Raw genomic sequence first — 19,590 nt, 5'->3', positions numbered from 1 at the left:
CTATTTGTTTTGGTTTTATTTAGTCTATTATTGTTTTTTTTTTAATTAGGCCAATATTCCATTTTTGTTGGTTTTATAGGATAACAAAGTGACGCAGCAAAATTGGTTCAAGCCATAGATATGGGGGATATGAGTACTTAATGTCTCATGATCCAAACTCATGGTGTCCTACATACTTCAGTCAACGTAAATATATCATTTTCCATTTTCATTTTTACAATTAATAACTAACTTGTCCATTCTTCCACAGATAGAGCATGTGAGGCTTTAGAAAACGGTATTAGTGAAAGTTCCAATACATACATACACATACACATCCATCACAATTATTTTGCAACATTGACAAAATAATTAAAAATGGACCACAAGTTTAATTAATACCTCGGCTCAATTTACCAAAACAGGAAAATCATTAACCTAGGTGATCTTATGAACTGGTAATAACTTGTAAGAACGACAAAGGTAACAATTTTAGCAATAAACAATGGGATTAATATAATAAATAAATAAACAAGACAGATGACCTAAATCATCTTACAAAGTCAATCCCATGTTGCACACACATATCACCAAGACAGATTACAAGATCTAAATGTTCCAAGTTGTATATTTTTACCAATTTATTTATAAGAAGCTATCATGTTCTAATTTGCTATAACAAACCGAAACATGTGAGGATAAATTGGTAAAGAGTGTTGTAAGTTGGATGCATAAACAAGTGTAATGTAAACAGAAAAAGACAGATTTATAATGCCACAACTTGAGTATGGCAGAGTTTAGTTTAGTTTGGTTTGAAGCAGCATATGATATGATATGGTTTGTGGCAGTTTTGTAAATCTGTATGGTGTTGTAATTAATGACACACCTTTTGTGTACATGATGTGATGATGATGCACAAATAATGGTAATGGGTACACAATACAAAATCTAACACACATTAACAGTAACACTAACTACTATTTCTTAACAAACACTCACTCGTGAGATGAATCCACCACACCAAACCACTGCCCAATCTGTCAGCAGATCCGCTGGTTTCATGACCAAAACTATCTTCTCTTCTTCTTCTTCTTCTTCATTGCAAAATATACAATCAATCATCTTCTTCCTTCCTTCTTTCCTAGTAAGTAAATGCATACCAGACCCAACAGATAATGGAGATTCATGGATTCCAGTAATCATATTCATATCTCATAGAAAGTAATCTGGTGGTGGTTTTTTAGCCGGGGCGCCTCTTGATTCCTGTATTTCAATATCACCATATTCATTTATTCCAAAAATAAGGCCGTGTTTAACGGAAATTGATGGAATCAGAATTCATTCCAGATTCCATTCCATGGGGTTGCCAATTACACGCACAGAATACACTCTGTCGGAATCCTTCAAATTTCCTTGGTTTATTACAAGACTAAAATACCCTCATTATAATTATAATATATATACAATAACCAAAAAAAATATTTAGATATAAATAAACATATTTTAAAATTAAAATTGAATTTTCATTGCCAAATGCATGATGGATTATGATTCCATCAAATTCCAATTCCTTTGACAGATCACATTCATTCCAATAACAGATGGAATGAAACGACGAAGAAATGGTATGAACAAGGTAATGAAATCATGTTTGATTTGTTGTAGGAATGGAATAAATTTTTGGGGTTTTTTAAAATCATGAAATGTTTTAAAAAGAAAAACAGCTTTTACTTAAGGAATGAAAACTTAAAAAATGGTTCATTCCATTCCCTCCCTGATTGATTTCATCATACCAAACACTAACATGATAATATTCTGTAGTAGTGATTCGTATAGTCATCATTAGGGGCATAAATATTATTAAATGGCATGGCAGCATTTTGAATATTATTGATAAAGCAGAAGCAGAAGACAAACCTGTGGAGCTGCTTTAAATACTCGGAACTGTTTGTTAAGATTCTCATCCAGTTCAAGAATAGCAGCCACATTACCACACCTGTGGAAGCGTAAAAAATGAATTAGGAAAAGTAGGGAGCGGAGATAGACGAAGCAAAAGAAAGGGTTTTATTACCTGTAACAGTAATTTGGGGCTGACCAGACAGTAACAATCTGGTTGTTAAACATCCATTTAAAACCTTCCATTACCAATTGATGTGCACGACAAATGTAATCGATGTTATTGGTGTGGTTAAAAGAAGTAACAACACTGCCACTAAACAAGAAACCAGCACCACGTGGACTCAGACCCCACCCATCAACAATGTCCTCCGGGTCTGACCACAGGAGGTCACACATGGCACCATCATGGGGCACTTCTTGCTTCCGGTCAATTGTCCGAATCTGCAAAAATCACACTCTTTCTTACTTGTTTTATTCATTTCATCGATTACACTAAAACAAAGATTTAGTTATCTTATGGAACACTCTTCACACCTGATCTAATGTGTTGATGTTGGGAGACAGACCACCATGAACTGAAAATATTTTGTTCTCAATAAGCGCAGACAAACTGCAACAATGTCAAAGTTTACGTATAAGCCTTCTACTTAATAAAAGTTTGATGCTATAATACACAGATAAATGAAAGTGTGTTGTTATTTTTTCGCATTTACTAGTATAAAACAATAAGTGAAAGGAAGTGCAAGAAGTTAGCAGACCTTAGATAATCAAATATATCGGTGCAATATCTCCAAACATTGACAGAACCATACTTCCTCAGACACTCATCATAGAATCCATACACCTACAACAGAGAATAGCGGTGAGCTTTAAAAAATATATATATTAAAAAAAATCAAGATGAAAATCAAGTACATAATGGAACCTGTGTGATCTGTCGGCTCTCGTGATTCCCCCTAATCAATGTTATCCGATCAGGATACCTTACCTAATTAATTACAACACTTCTTAATTACACAACAGCTAAAAGAAAATAATATGAATGCTTCGAAAACTAAACCTTAATGAAACTATGAAAGGACTATATAATTAACATAAATTATGAGCAATACTAGAAACATACATCCCATATACACATGTTTGTAAGCATAGATATTTATAATCGACATTTTACATCTGACAATGCAATACTTGCTTATTTTGAAGTGAGAAATTTGATTAAGAAGTAGAACTTACCTTGAGGGCAAGTAAAAGCAAAAAGGTCTCTACAGAATAGAAGCCTCTGTCCACAAAATCTCCAAGAAACAAGTAGTTAGTCTTTGGGCAATCACCGCCTACCTTGAATAGCTCTTTCATGTCATAAAACTGTCCATGGATGTCGCCACATATCTACACAACAGGAAAAAAAAAAAAAAAAAAAAAAAGGGTCAATAACAACAAAATTGAAATTACTAATAAGTGCCATTGAGAAGGAGAAATGATTTAAACAAGCAGCAGTGTCAAATAAGAAGTAGCAGCAAGCTGGTTATGTGGCTTAAATAATGTCCATTAGACTCAACTGTCTTTAACAATTGAAGCCCTTAAATTGCATTGAGAACAGTGACATCAGGTTTCTGGTTCTTCCTTTGAAGTTGATTTGACTTGTGCATGACACCAGACATGACATTGTTTCTCTTCTGTTCATTAATCATCAAATCTGGCCTTCAATTTGTAGCTTGGAGTTGGAGTACATGTTAGTACACTTTCCAACCTTTACTGGTAAAGAATATCCTATGGCCTTCAAATTTTGGGGGTGTTTGGATGAGTGTTTTCAATATGACTGTTGACACTTGAAGAGTCTGAATCATATAATAAGTTGCTTAAAACAAGGAATAGTCCTTGATAACTGGTTTTCTACAGATACCTGCAAGTCTACCAAGTTTAATCGAACGCCCAAAAAAAACCCTAAGGATATAGTTTAAGGGTGTACTATGAAAGCAAGGAAAGTACTCCTGACGTTTCTACCAAATTAACAGGCCCCTTCCTTCACAGTCCTTACAGAAACTACACATGTGACTTTTAGAATCAAATCAACCGATAGTTTAGAAATGCAAGATACAGATCGAAACATGGTCCCGGCTAATGAATTCGATGAACACTCAGCTTTATCAAAATTTCACGGTTCATAAACTGAACACACATAAAACCCTAAATCGGTCGCCAGAGTTCTGTCTAGATGGATACATAGTATTTTAGCAACAAAAAGCACATAGAAAACATACAATAGCAACTTGTGTACATGAATCTGAATAGAGGAGGTAAAAAGGTAAACCTACAGTGACAGGAGCATCGACTCTTTGAACGTTGCTCTCTTCGACGAGGATTTCCATGGCTTTCAAGCAGAGAGCCTTGACTTCAGACTCTTTGAGTGGTTCACAGTTCTTCAACTGCTCGATTTGCCGGTCTAGGTCTGACATCCCACCCTTTTTGCTTCTTTTCTTCCCTTTTTGAAAATAATTTTGAAGAGAAAGCGGAAGAGGGGGTATGTGCGGCGGCTATGATTTTCTCCGATCGCCCGCTCTTCAAATTTCAGTGGCTTGTGTTGTGTGCTCTTCAATTTTTGTGACTGGTGTACGACTTTCTATCACTTGACTCGCATTTTTTTTTTTTTTGGCAAATCGAAGAAAAATAAACTGAGGTGATTTCTTTTAATTTAATAAAATTTAGGGTTAATAATTATAAACTTTGTAATAAATAAATCGGGGGAGGGGTTCTAATAAAATTTGACTAGTCTAATTTATTTTAACAGTCATTGCTACGAGACTTTATGGTGTATATGGAAGGCAATGGATGAAAAAATATTCAACAACAAAAAGGTGTGCGCTACGAAAGTTCTTGATATTATTATATCATCGACTTTCTTATGGTTTAAGCATAGAAATAAAAAAAAAATGGTGTCCAATGGCCAAATTGGATTTCATATCCATTAGTCATATGTAATGGTCATTGTTTTACTTTTTTAAACTTGTATTTTGTTTCCCTTAGGCCCCGTTCGTTTACCTCTTAATTGTAAAATTAAGAGGCAATGTCTGAAAATTTCAAATTCACATCGTTTGTTTGGGTCTTATTTTTTACCTCTTAAAATCAAAAACATCTCTTAATTTTTCAGATCCTGAACAAAGTCTGAAAATAAAAAAAAAATAAAACGCGCATCTTGTTTTGCCCCTAAACCACACGGTCGGACATACCCGCCTCCTATTCTCCTGTACTTGCGTCTTCCTTCTTCGTTTTCTTCCCCAGTCGCGTCTGCTTCCGTCGCCTAGTTCTCGTCACCGACAACCGCCTGAAACGATGCCATCCAACCGATCGTCAACGTCCCAGCAGTGTTGCAACCCTGTTTGTTTCGTCTCAGCAGCAATTTCTGATTTTCGAGTTGTGTTTTCTTCCCCGGTTCGAGTCTGCTTCATTCGCATAGTTCCTGTCGCCGAAGACCGCCTGAAACGACGCCGCCCAGCCGATCGTCGACGTCCCAGCAGCCTTGCAACCCCGTTTGCTTGGTCTCAACAGCCTTCCCATCATTTTCTATGCCCTAAAGTCCAAAATTAGAAATCGATAACAGGTTTGTTCTCTTCTTCTGAAAATTGATTGCTCTTCTTTTATTACTCTCCAAATCAGTTCTTATGTTATGCTAATCAGTTCTTATGTTATGCTATTTAGTTTCTGATTTCTTCAATTGTAATCTATATTTGATGTTAATGGTCAATTTTTTTGTGTGTGCTTTTTTAGGTGATTTGGTTTTGTCGGTATAGGTTGTGGTGATGGTGGTAAAATGTAGGAATGGTGTTTGTGTGGGTGGTGTTCGGTGGTTCAGGAAAGAGTGAAGGAGGGTAATGTTGGATTTTTGATTAATGGATATGGTGGCTGGATAATGGTTGATGGTGGGTTGTATACAATATTCGCATACAGGTTGACTTGTGGTTTGATACCAAAAACAATGGAGTAAACAAAGAAGCAAGATTAATCAATGAATTGATTATAAAAGCAGTTGAAGAAACAAGTATTGAACTACTTGATAATTTGCAAGGAAAGAATGATGCAATGTAGTGTGGGGGGTATTGTGTAATTGTAGGTAGATGATTTATATAGATTCATTATATTTGTTGAATGAAAGTTGAGTTTTGAAAGGATTAATTCATGTATCAACTTCTGTTGTGAAATGTCTTTAGATGTTTTTTGTTTGGTTTATTGCATAATTCTGGAAAATGTATACTACTTTTTGTGTGGTTTAATTATGATTTATGTTAAATTTGGATTTTATATGGTGTTTATATTTTTTTAATACGTATTTAAGAAATTTATTAGGTTATTTTCTAAACAAATAGTTGAATTTAATAAAAAATAAAACAAAAGGGTAAAATGGTTATTTTTATAATTCAGCACAGCAATTCAGATGTCCCAACCAAACAGCATGTTAAACATTCAACTCTTAAAATTTCAGACCCTCTTAGAAATTCAGATTTCTTAAAAATCCAGATCTTAAAAATTCAGATCCTACCAAACAGCCCCTTAGATTCTTGCTAGGTGAGGTTTACTTTCCTCTTATTTATATATCTTTTTTTTGTTGGTTCAAAATGTCGTTAAATAACTAATTATTTTATTATGATTCTGTAAATCTTTGTTATTATATTGAAAGTTGAAACCATAACCAAACATCTCTATAGCAACATTTTTTAGAAAAAATTAAAAATGTGGTAATCCTTATAAGCTTACTTATAAAGTGTTATTTGTTATAGAAATAAGAAGGGAAATCAACATTTAAGTCCTATTATTTTGCCTGTATTTACGAAAAAAAATCCTAAATTATTAAATGTTAATGAAAAAGCATGAAATACCAGATAAACCGGCGAATTGACTAAGTTTACCTGGTTACCACTCTTGCAGCCGGTAACAAATCAATGTGGCATTAAATGAGATTAGGTGGAAGGTGAGTCGACCAAACATCACACACTCATTCCTTCAACGGTAAGTCAAACACAATTAGCCCAATATCCTCTCCGTAGAAATTAAGGTTTTTTTTATGTGTGAAGAAGACGACAACTGTGGGCATGAGTTCGAATCTTCCAATCTTTGGAAATGGAAGACATTTGGGATTTAACACTATTGATGTTGAAGTCGACAAGGATTTGAAGAAGCAAACCAAGAGATGCAATGATGCATTCTTGAACAACTTGTGTCCCGACATAGCTGGTGAAGAAGGTGATGACTTTACAATCCCTGAAATTAAACATATCGACGACGATGTTGACTTAAATGAAGATGATGTGGTGGAGAACGAAGATAATTTTGGCTTAATTCGAGAAGGAAGTGGGTGTGATGAAGTATATGGGTCTGATGAATAAGTATTAAGTGAAAGTTACCAAGATTCTAAGCTTAAGTTTGAGTACAACACCCATGATCCAAATGTTAAATGGAACAAGATGAGACCATTTATGGGAGAGAGGTATGAATCACCCCATCAGCTGAAGTTATGTTTAACTAACCATGCTATTTATATTGGTTATAAGATAAAGTTTAAGAAATATGGCAATGTTAGGCTAGTTGTTGTATGTGCTAGTGATCCATAAAAATTTCAATGTCCATTTAATGTTAGGGTTTCTTGGATGAACACGGAGACGTCGTTTCAAATTAAGAAACTTGTTGACAAATATAGGTGTGTTAGGAATTGCAAAAATAACAACCTTATAGGTCCAACATGGTTAAGAAACCAGTTTCTAAAAGAACTTATTAGGAAGCCCGAGTAGAAGTGTAAGTAAATACAGGTAATTATGCAAAGCAGATTCCACTAAAATGTGTCCTGGTCAAAGTGTTATAGAGCAAAGTGTAGGGTCATCTCTTTGATAGAAGGGAGATTGAGTGACCACTATGTTAAAGTATAGGGTTATGGTGGTGAGCTATTGAGATCAAATCCAGGTATTTCAATTAAAATTATTGTGAGTCAAAACCTGGATAACACAACTACTTTCCAAAGATTATATATTGATTTTAAGGCAATAAAAGAAGGATGAAAGGTTAGTTGTTGTAGGGTTATTGTGTAACGCCTAGTTCCTAGTACGTATTTAAATAAAAAATATTCAAATTTGTTAAGGGAATCGACGAGTTGGAGGCCCCAAACTCGTCGAGTAGGGATTGAATATGTTGGACGCGGGACTTGAAGCCTACTCGACGAGTCGAGGTGCCTCGACTCGGCGAGTAGGTCTGCCATAGTGAAACCCTAATTTTCAGGGTTTGCACCCTATTTAAACACCTTATATGGCACCCACTCCAGCCTCCATCACCTCCAAACCCTATTCACGAAACCCTAATCGACTTTTGAGTGTTCTTGAGCTATTATGTGCCATTTTTTGTGATTTGAATCTTGGAGGAGGAAGGAAAGGCTTGGAGATTCAAGAAGAAGGTGGTAGATCCAGAGCTTGGATTGCATTTCCATCTTGTTTGAGGTATAAAGCTTAAACATTGGCTTTCCATCACTTAAATCTTCGTTAGGGCTTGCATATTGTCATTTTTGGGCCATTTCTAAGTCACTTTCGGGATTTGAGTGCATATTAGAGTGATGACTTCAGATCTGGGAACATTTGAGCTCAAGAAGCTTAAAGTTGCCACCTTTATTGAGCTATGGCCCTATCCCATGCATTAGAACTCCTTTATGGCTTGTTTTTGGTGTTCTAGCTTCATAACGCCCATGCATGCACGTAAAGTTTGTAACTTTACGTGAAATATCGACTCTAGGAGGCCAGATCTATGCTTTGGATGCAATAAGCCCGACTGAAATCAACTGGTTAGACTTGGACTTTGGGGGACTCGACGAGTCATTCATAGGACTCAACGATTCGGGTCATGGTTCCCCAACACTTTCTGTTTCTGAGCAATCTGGTTGAGTCTATAAGAGGACTCAGCAAGATGGACGTGATTATGGACTTGAAGATCAAAGAACTCGACGAGTTCAAGGATGAACTCAGTGAGTTGAAAGCAAATGTCCTGACTGATATGAAGCAAGACTCGATGAGTTCAAGGATGAACTCAGCAAGTCATGAGCAAAAGGTCCCGATTCTGTATGAAGGAGAACTCGACAGATTCAAGGAAAACTCGGCGAGTTAGGAGTAAAAAGTCCCGACTATGTAGGAGGGAACTCGACGAGTTCTTTAAAGACTCGACGAGTAGGATCGAAGTTCCATAATTTTTTGTGGACTATGGAAATCGACAAGTTGGTGGACCAACTCGGTAAGTCGATTCGACATGATGTTGACTTTGACCAAAAGTTGACTTTGACCAGGGTATTGACATTGACTTTGACTTTGACCTGAGTTGACCCTTGAAAGGGCTATGAGTATGAAAGGGTGATTAAGGAAGATTGTTATGTGTAGGAGTTTGAGAGGAGTCGATCCCAGCACCGAGGACAGTTCAGCTACTACGCGATATTGAGGTGAGTTACCTTCCAGTAGAAGTGGGTCTAAGGCACCAAGGTTAGCCCACTAGTAAGAGTTATAGTAGAGATGATTGTCTTTGTGATAATTATCTAGTATGTTGCTATCTGTTATGATTATGTGCTAGTATGTTATGATGTTATGTGGTATGTGATAGGAGGGGTAGGATAGACCCTACTACCGGTCGATGAGGCCGAAGGGGTATGCCAGCACCCAGATACGCTAGGCAGTAAACGACTTATATGTTTATGCACTAAGATGCTATGTGGTAGAGTAGGTGGTGGAATAGTCCCCGGTACCGGTCGAAAGGACTGAAGGGGTAGGCCAACACCCTGATATGCTAGGCAAGTTACAAATTAACAGGACCGAAGGAGTAGGCCAGCACCCTGATATGCTAGGCGAGGTACCGGTCGACAGGACCGAAGGGGTAGGCCAACACCCTGATATGCTAGGCAAGGTACTGGTCGACAAGACCGAAAGGGTAGCTAGTAACCAGATATGTTAGACATAAGTGTTATGTATGGTACATGGTATGATGGGGGAACTCACTAAGCTTCATGCTTATAATTTTCAATTTTGTTTTCAGGTACCTCTTCATCGAAGGGGAAGGATCCGACACGGTAGCAATGCATCACACACACGCATGATTTCTGCATTATGAGATTCTTGAGATTGTACTCTGACATTGTTACTGTTTCATGATATGGTTTTGAGACATGTGACTATGGTTTTATGAAATGAAGTGACTTGATGATGTTTTCTTATAATTGTTTTTATAAACCGTTATATCAAAATGAAACTTTTGGTCTTTAAAATTGGGATGTTACAAGTTGGTATCAGAGCCTTGGTTTGAGGGATTCGGACACACTTTCTGGAGTGTCTGAACTCAAATCGAGGGTTTGAAAGATTTTCACATGAAAATAGTTTTTGTAAAAGATAAAGTAAAGAGTTTTAAGAAAGAACCATGTGTGTGATGCGTGCAACCGGCCGAGCTCAAGCATGTTTACCCCAAGATACACATATATTTTATGTTATGATATGATATGATTATGAGAACTGCATGCTAGATTATGGATAAGGATCTAGGAAGGATACCTTTTATGCCAACTATATGTGTATGAGAACTGCATGCTAGATTAGGGCTAAGGATATAGGAAGATGCCTGATATGCATGTTATATGTGCTTATTGAGTTGCATGATAGTACTAATTAGTTAGTGATAAGATAGCCCGGATAGGATATGCATGGTTTGGGTTACTCAATGTCCGAATGCTACTTGCTTTGTACTATTAGGAGTTCTAGTTATCTTTAATTAACTAGTAAAAAATACGCTAAGTTACATATTACGAGGACTAAATAATTTAAGAGGGTTAGGTTTAGCCCTATTTTGCAGCTCTCATTTAAGTCTAACCGTTGTAGGGAGAGACCTCTCGTTCGAAGAATTATCTGGTCTTAGAAATATGTAATGGTAGTCGCAAGCTAGTTATAGAGGGATGGCATGGACTTCTTATGCAGATGATGGCGGATATTATGTATGACCCTAACAAATTTATGTATGACCAATAAACTCGTAGAGTGTGTGAGACCTCTCGATATTATGTATGACCCTAAAAATTTTATGTATTGTTTCAGAATGGTGATGAAACGTCACAGAGCAGGAGGTTCAGGGTCTGGGACAGGATCAGGTTTAGGTTCAGGAACAGGTTCCGAGCCAGTTGATGACAGACTTGTTGGATTAGATGTCTAAGCCCATAAATATTATTGGTATGTACTTGATCCGAGAGTAGCATGGTCCATTTGGGTTGCATATCATCATGACAAATTGTTAGGATGGACTTTTGAGAGAAGATGTTATATATGATTTATTAATATATTATAAGTTATAATATATTAATATGAAATCATATGTTTTAATTAGTATTGATCAAGAATTAATTTGGAATTAATTTATTGATCAAAAGAGACTAATTAAATCTATGGGGACTAATTATGATAATTAGTTATATTTATATGTGTTGGGCTTATGACCCATGTTGGACCGAGTTTATGTATGGATACATAAAGAGTTGGGCCACATGAACCATGGATCATAAAACCCATGAGTATGGATTTGGGTTTATCCATGACTCTTGAAATCCCACATATAAATATATACTCCATTGCCCAAAATCGCTATGTGTGTATTCTTGGAGTTCATGGTGATTTTGGGTGCATGGAATTCTCTCTCAAGTTCTTTCTTTGTCCATGATGTGTTGTGATTCCACTTGAGGCTTCCACACTATTGGGGCTAAGCTCTTAAGGCTAAATACATCAAGATTTCAAGCCACATATAAGGTATGTTACTCTAACTAGTATCTTATATGGTTTATGTGAAATGCGTGTTAGTTATAGGTTTAATGTCTTGGAAACCATTTGCATGTATAATTAGTGAAAACATAGATCCAAGGTATTTAGGGTTGTATGTGCACCATAGGATGTTGTAGTATACTAAAACCCAACAGTGGTATCAGAGACATGGGTTGTTTTCTTTATACTTGATGCAAATTGCTGAAAAATGTCGAATTTATGCACTCTGCCGAGTTGACTCGTCGAGTCCATCATGGAACTCGATGAGTCCATGCATATATTCAACCAACTCGCCGAGTCAGTTCATGCACTCGACGAGTTGACAGGCATGAGTGCAAATTTTCGAGTTTTGGTGCTGGAATTGGGCTAGAATCATTACCTTAAACTGTTTTGGACTTATAAAACATGTTTTTTAATGTGGTGATGATTATGGTAAACCAAGTTCAAAGTTATAATCAAAGTTTCAAGTTTTATACATGTTTATATGATGCTTGAAAATTGTTGATTATGAATATTCATGTTTATGAGTTTGTTTAGATTAATATAAAAAATTATGTGATAGTTGTTTTCAATCCAAATTAATCTAAAAGTTGTTCATAATATGTGTTTTTGTAACTTGTCCTCAAGTTACATGAAAAGTCACATTTATGAATTTTAAAAACTCATAAAATTTCCATAAGTTATGAAAATGAAGAGTAACATTTTTTAAATGCTTTTAGAGTCTTCCATGGCTTGTCATCGAGTTATGGAACTTGAAGATTTTTTATTATTAAACTACTTTAAACTCATAGGTTATGGAAATCAAAAGTTTCTGAATTGTTCAAAACTTGCCTTCAAGTTTTAGAATTTGCAAAGTTACCCCCCTTGTATACTTTAATTCCAACCCTTAGAATTTTAAAAGTTAAAATTCAAACTTTATGGACTTAATTAAATTAATTAAAGTGTTTAATTAAAAGAGTTAATAGTTCCATAATGATATGGTTTAAGTTTAATTAAATTAAGAGTATGGTTTAGTTATTAGATTAAACCACCAGGTATTTTAAATGTGTAAAATACACCCTTATACTATCAAATATTAAAATTTAATATTTATATATATATGTATAAGATTAAAAGTCAGTCTTACCGTTAGTAGGCATCATTCACGAAGCCGGTTTATAAGGGGGTATAAGGTTACTGCCTATAAAATGGCAATTTAATGGGTGTCCACTCTCACCCACTGCTTCCTTGACTGGTGGAGGGTCGTTAGCCGAACGGATTTGACAGGACATTAATTCTCCCTTCATTAAGAGTATAATGAAATTATAAAGTAACTAAACCTTTATAAATCCCCAATGTTAGTTACTTTAGGAAAATGTGAAATAGGTGTTAACCCATGAAATTACACTTTGTACCTTACCAAGTCGTTAGTGGAGCGTGTGTGATTAACCAACACACTAACAAGGACTAGTAAGAGTGGCAAAGGGTGACTTAAGTTTTTTTCATAGATCGGTGGAGTGCATGTGGTTAATGTAACATCTTGAGTTCAGGAGTGCAAGTTCAGGGTTCAAAGTGAAAATGTGGATGGTCAACTCAGCGAGTCCATGGGTAGACTCGGCAAGTAGGGTCGCGATTCTGGTCGCGTGTTAAGTGGCCAAGTCGGTGAGTCGGTGGCTGGACTCGACGAGTTGGTGATGTGTGGAGAAAACCCTAATTCTGGGGGTTGAGCCCTATACAAAGGACATAATACCCTCTCCCCAGCCTCTTTACCCTCCCTTGAAGTCCAGAAACCCTAATATTCGTTTGTGAGAGAATTAAAGAGCATTTGGATCTTGAAGGAGTGTTTGTTGAAAAGATCTTTGAAGATTAAGAGGCTTGGAGCAAGGGGCTTTGCAAGGCTTTAGCTTATTCTTCTGTTGGAGTCTTCTCTTGAGGTAATGATTCGTTGTTTGAGATGTTATCCACCTAGATCTATCATTTGTGGGATTTTTGGGAGTATATCTAGTGCTATCTTGAGTTTGGAGGTTGGATATGAGGTTGCTACCTCAGATCTAGAGTAGTGATGATCCAAAAGAGCATAAAGTTCCTGTTCAAGAGTTGTTGATGAAGCCTTGTTGTCCTAAACCCTATCCCTAGGGTGTATTACGCTTAGATCTCCTTGGATTCACGTAAAGTTTGCCACTTTACATGATGGATGGCTTGTATAAGAGTAGATATATGGATTGGAGACACTGCATGGCTTGGAAAGCCTCTGTATGGGTTAAGAGATAGTGGTACTCGGCGAGTCACATAGGTGTACTCGACGAGTTGCATGAAGATAGGCAGCAACTCGGCGAGTTGGTTGAAGATAGCCTTAGACTCAGCGAGTCTGGTCGTGAGGTCCTAACCTTTCCTGGTTGAGCTATGAATCGGTGAGTCAAGGGATGACTCAGTGAGTTGAGTCGTGTTATGGGAGTTTCAGAGCATATGGACTTGACGAGTCAGAGGGGTGACTCGGCGAGTAGAGATAGTCTTGTGTTGACCAGTTGCCTTCCAGGGGTATTTTGGTTATTGATCAGTGGTGAAGTTAGTGTCAGAGGTTGGAGCAGCGTGATCTTATCTCTTTAGTCGGCAATTGCGAGGTGAGTTATCCTCACTATATCAACAGGGTCTAAGGCACCAAGGCCGACCCTTTATCGGATTGTAATCCGGGTATCGTTGTTATGTTATCGCTTTGCTATGTTTGCATCCTGGTAGTTAGGATGGTATATGTTAGAGAACTGGTTAAGGTCGGTATCTTGGTATGTAGGATGATGCTATGCTAGTGACCGGATAGGTCGGTATCCTGGTTAGGATGATGTTATGTTATGTGATCTGCTAGATCGGTTTGATTGGATGCGTACTGTTATATGATTGTATGTTATGTGCACATGGTTGTTGGACTGGGGTTGGGTTGAGACGGGTCCTGCTTTGTGCTATAGGCCAACATACCCAGGGCGGACCAGTTATCCCGAAGGCCCAGCGAGCGGTCCGGATAGGTTGAAGGCCCACGAGGGCGGACTGGACATGCCGAGGCTCAGAGAGTGGACCAGGCCGACTGAAGGCCCAATGCGGGCGGACCAGTCATACTGTAGACTCAGTGTAACATCCCGAATTCCCAGGTATTATTTATTATTGTATTTTTTTGGTGATTTGTGAGGAGACTCGGCAAGTTGGAGCCCAAACTCGCCGAGTATGATCGCGGTTATGGGTGCGGGTTCGCGTCTGGACTCGGCGAGTCCAAAAGTGGACTCAGCGAGTCCACGCTGTTTAATGAAACCCTAATTCCCCGGGTTTGGAGCCTATTTAAGGGCACTTATAGCCTCCCATTGCGGCTACCAGTCCCTTGAGAGAACCCTAAGAGAACTAAATCGCTTTGAGAGAGAAGAAGTCACTTTTGGATCTTTGTATCCTTTTTTTAGCAAGAAGAAGGTGACAAGAGCAAGGAGGAGGTGAGATTCAAGCAGATCCAGAGTCCATAGGCTTCATTTTGAGGTAATAGTTTGAACCTCCTTCAGTTTTAGGGTTGATCTTTAGAGTTAGGCTTTTCTAACCCCTTTGGAGAGTGATTATGTGAAGCTAATGGTCCCTCTTCGAGTTTGTGCCTTGGATCTGGACTCAAAGAGGTCCAGAGACCTTAACCCTTGGAGCTTTTTGGGTTAGTATGGAGTTATTGGACTTAGGTTGTCATTTTTGGGACCAAATCTCCTTTTGATGCATTGTTGTGGTTATACAAGCATCAAGTTTCGAACTTTACGTGACATTCATGCTTGGGAAGGCCAGATCTATGGTTTGGGGAAACAGATCTGACCTCAGGAGGTCAATAGAGTTTGTGCATGGCATGAACTCGCCGAGTTGTTCTTGAGACTCGGCGAGTAGGGTTGGGTTTCATGTAAATTGTTCAGCGAGTAGACTCGCCGGGTTGGGGGATGACCCAGTGAGTCAGGGAGAGTCAAAGGGGGGCTGAGTCAAGCTGGAACTCGCCGAGTTGTTCTTGAGACTCAGCGAGTTGAGTCGTGGTGGCCCCGCGATTCATGCCAGGTGGAACTCGTCGAGTTAGGGAAGTACTCGACGTGTCAAGAGAGGATCCGAGGGAGTCAGTGAACACGTATAGACTCGCCGAGTCGCTCTAGTGCACTCGCCGAGTCCGGTCAAAATTGACCGTTGGCCATTGACCAGAGTTGACCAGTGTTGACTTGATAGGGTTAGTCAACCTTAGTTGTGAAAGTGTTAATTAGAGATATATTGTGTTATAAGGGGACTATAGCTCGGGAAATCGAGCGCTAGTGATTTCAGGGATTTGCGAGTTATCGAGATAAGCGAGGTGAGTCTTCTCACTATACTTTACCTTGAGTAGGTAATCAGAGTTATGTGACAGAGTATTTGTATGTTATATGTATGTTATGTGTTGTACTGCATTATTTCTATGTGACTTATGTTGTGCATGCTTATAGAGTTGGAACCGGAAGGTTCACAGAGTTAGAACCAGAGGGTTCACAGAGTAGGGTCCACAGACCCACAGAGTTATAGCCTCGAGCGGCTAATATGTGCTATGTGTGGTATTTTGGGGAACTCACTAAGCTTTGTGCTTACAATGTTTGGTGTTATTTGTTTCAGGTACTAGTGGTGACCGTGGGAAGGCGCCGGCTTGATCAGTACACACACGGGATTTTTATGTTATGAGATCTTGGGATTTTTATATGTCATGGATTGAGTTTCAAACATTGATGTTTTTATGAATATTAAATGAATTATGTTTTTATAAAATGCGAAAAATTGTTTTGAAATTTACGGTGTTACACTCAGAGAGTGGACCAGGTGGGTTGAAGGCCCGGTGCGGGCAGACCAACCACGCTGCAGACTCGATGGATATGACTAGACTCGGAGGGTAGACCAGGTGGACTGAAGGCCCGGTGCAGCGGACCAGTCACACAGTAGACCTGAAGTGCATGGTTGTTCTGTGTTTTGATATGATATGGCATGTTATGTGTATGGTATATGTGGTTGGTATTTTGGGGGTATCTCACCAAGCTTTCGGGCTTACAGTTGTGGTTTAAATGTTTCAGGTACTTCAAGAGACCGTGGCAAGGCAAAGGCATGATCGTACCGCTCCTCATGATTATGTTTTATGATATGGTTATGGGGAGACTCTGATAATAATTGTACTGAAAACCTTTTTGTAATAACTAAATGAAACTGGGTTGTTTTCGAAAAGTTTAAATTGGTTGGAATTTTTAGAACGTTACAAGTTGGTATCAGAGCCTTGGTTTGAGTGAATTGGAGGAACATTCATGTGAATCCAGTCTCAAATCAAGGAGAGTTTTCAAAAGAGAATTTAAAATGGTTTTCAAAATGAGTAAAAGAGGACGCGGAGGTACGATCAGCCGGAGCCAGTAAGTAACCCTAAAATACCATACAAGATAATTGTTTTTGAGATATGATAGAACAGTGTGACATCCCCAAAATCACGGCCAGAAAAGACCGGTTTAATTTATGCTTTTAAAATGATTTCAGAGTAATTTGATTTAAAGAGTTGCGGAATTCATTCCCAAAACAAAACATGATAAAATAAGATTTACCAAAGCATTTCTTAAAGAAATGTATTTTTCATTATATTACAATACTCGGGATGTCATGTTCCGATAAACAGACCAAAATTATAAACATTTCAATACAGACCTTGAAACATTTATTTACAACAACAGGTCTATAATCCAAAAATAACTTGACAAATCATCCAACTTATGCTCTGGCGCCACTACCTGTAATACAAAGAAACTGAGTGGGTCAGGCTTGGGAGCCTGGTGAGCATATAGGGTTTTCAACCCACAATAAATAATTATATTTAATTCCATCAACCAACAATAAACCAATTACCCATTCCTGTTATTCTCACTTTACGTTCCTAAGACAACTAACATAAGGGACCTAGTCTAAGAATATTTCACCGGGGCGACAACACATGCTTCGGGGGTTCCTCAGCAATATAAGTCAAATAAGGCAACCATGAGGGGGATGGAGTACAGCGAATAAACACCCAAGTTCATTAACACCTACAGGTGGCGAGCCTGCTAACGTTCCACATGACTGTCTAGAAAAGTTTGTGGTCGTCATCTAAACTCCGCTAGATGACTAAATCAAGAACATCGAGGCCTCTCATCTTTTTATCACAAGACAACTATCTACCCATGTTCTACCCAACATTTTAGTAGATAAAATATACATTTTTATACATAGTTTAAAACCTGTATAGTATGTTCATTCAAAACACATTCCAGATAAAAGATGAGACACATACACATAACACGTATTTCATAGAGAATAAATCATCTTCATGAGATAGAAGAAAGTGGATATACATTCACACATATAACAACAAAATATACACATAACACGTATTTCGTATAAAATAATTCATAATTATGCGTTAGAAGAAAGTAACTACACACTCACTTGATCAGAAGATGATCAGACAACACTACGGCTTGTAGAAGTAGTATTCTTCGGTAGATCTTCACAAAAACCGGACTCCTCGCAGGTAGAGCTTCGGCTCATAAACTCTTTTCTTCTCGGGATCTTCGGGCTTCGGGACTCGCTTCGGGTCTTGGGATGATACCGGGGCTTCGGGATATTTCTTGCACGTAAATCGAGGTAAAACGGGAGAGAGAGGAGAGAAAATAGCAACCCTAAACGGCTGGCCCTTCAAATCTATTTATAGGGCAAAATCTGCCCTTGCCACGTCATGACACCTTTTTCCACATCGTGGGATTGATCGTCACTGCATGCGTTATCACAAGTTGCGTCTGGGGGACTCCCGGAGGTGTTAGAAGACCTACCACGTCATGGTCTCTGACACAGCTTTGGGGTTCGTGCCCCGAACTTCAAAAATTCATAACTTTGGCATACGAACTCCGTTTTCGACGTTCTTTATATCGACGCAAAGGTGAGATTATGCTCTACAACTCTCGTTTAGACTCCTTTGGCTAATTTTGACTTTATTTTTAATATATTATAAATATATTACTTATATATTATTTTTAGTATGCCGGGATAGGAAAACTCCGTTCGAAATTCATAACTCCTTCATCTGAACTCCGTTTTCGTCTGTCTTTTTATCGGTGGACTACTATTGACGAGATATTCGACTCCTTCTTTGGTTTTCGCCAATCATCATCATATTTGTCACCACTGGAGTAGCATACTTGCACCTTCTTGTTCCCATTCTCGTCCAAGTCACAATCTCTAGTAAGATGAGGTCCATTGCAATTCTCACAACCCACCCGAATAACATGTATTTTTTGATCCATTTTATCCATCCTCCTATCCATGGTTTTCAACATAGCCATAACTGCTGACAAATCTTCTGAAGCTGCATAAGCTGCTCCCCTCGTCACATCATTCCTTGGGTTGTGGTATTCCCTAGAATGCTTAGAGAATTCCTCAATTAGTTACTTTATCACCGGGGGTGCTTTCTTCGTGAGTGGGCCTTGCGAGTCAAGTAATTGCCTTGTTGTAACATTCACTCCATCATAGAAAATGGCGACTTCTTGTTGGCTATTGAGATCATGATGTGGGCAATTTCTTAATAGACTTTTGTACCTCTCCCAAGCCTCATAAAGTGATTCTCCAGCTTGTTGCTCAAAGTTGGCTATGGATTTCTTTAACTTAGCTATTTTGGAAGGTGGGCAAAATTGATCAATAAACTCTTCTTTCATCTTGGCCCATGTAGTGATGGATCCGGGGGGAAGTGAATTTAGCCAATCTTTTGCAACGCCCTTCAATGTAACCGGAAGCATTCGAAGTAGTTGAGTCTCGCGAGGCACGTTTGAAACATTGAAATAATCAGCTACATCATTAACTTCATCCAAGTGTTTGTAAGTGTTGTGTGTAAAATGCACTTGTTTTATTC

The 19,590-nt window shown here is 38.1% G+C and overlaps 1 protein-coding gene and 1 non-coding gene across 2 annotated transcripts; one reads left to right on the top strand and one right to left on the bottom strand.

The window, feature by feature from the left end:
• Nucleotides 1-827: 827 nt before the first annotated feature.
• Nucleotides 828-4,490, bottom strand: LOC145051866 (serine/threonine-protein phosphatase PP-X isozyme 2). Its single transcript, XM_078999694.1, has 8 exons — nt 4,194-4,490; nt 3,115-3,267; nt 2,804-2,866; nt 2,637-2,722; nt 2,413-2,488; nt 2,051-2,319; nt 1,897-1,975; nt 828-1,242 (listed from the first exon to the last, which is right to left on the bottom strand). Exons 1-8 carry the CDS (start codon nt 4,332-4,334, stop codon nt 1,192-1,194), a joined length of 918 nt encoding a protein of 305 aa, XP_078855820.1. The 5' UTR covers nt 4,335-4,490; the 3' UTR covers nt 828-1,191.
• Nucleotides 4,491-19,241: 14,751 nt separating this feature from the next.
• Nucleotides 19,242-19,348, top strand: LOC145056144 (small nucleolar RNA R71). The gene has a single exon (XR_013685679.1). It is a non-coding gene; the product is annotated as a small nucleolar RNA R71 (small nucleolar RNA).
• Nucleotides 19,349-19,590: the final 242 nt, after the last annotated feature.

This window comes from Lactuca serriola, chromosome 5 (genome assembly GCF_051521515.1).
Source record: "Lactuca serriola cultivar US96UC23 chromosome 5, Lser_US96UC23_V15, whole genome shotgun sequence".
Lineage (NCBI taxonomy): Eukaryota > Viridiplantae > Streptophyta > Magnoliopsida > Asterales > Asteraceae > Lactuca > Lactuca serriola.
The sequence above is the reverse complement of the archived record's forward strand: the minus strand, read 5'-3'. Positions and strand labels throughout refer to the sequence as shown.

What these genes read in the sequence shown, in the direction of transcription:
- LOC145051866 (XM_078999694.1), bottom strand. Translation starts at nt 4,334, where the DNA reads ATGTCAGACCTAGACCGGCAAATCGAGCAGTTGAAGAACTGTGAACCA. An exon ending in GATATATTTGATTATCTAAG is followed by an intron (nt 2,489 to 2,636) that starts GTCTGCTAACTT and finishes ACATTGTTGCAG; the next exon opens with TTTGTCTGCGCTTATTGAGA. An exon ending in TATTTAAAGCAGCTCCACAG is followed by an intron (nt 1,243 to 1,896) that starts GTTTGTCTTCTG and finishes ATTGAAATACAG; the next exon opens with GAATCAAGAGGCGCCCCGGC.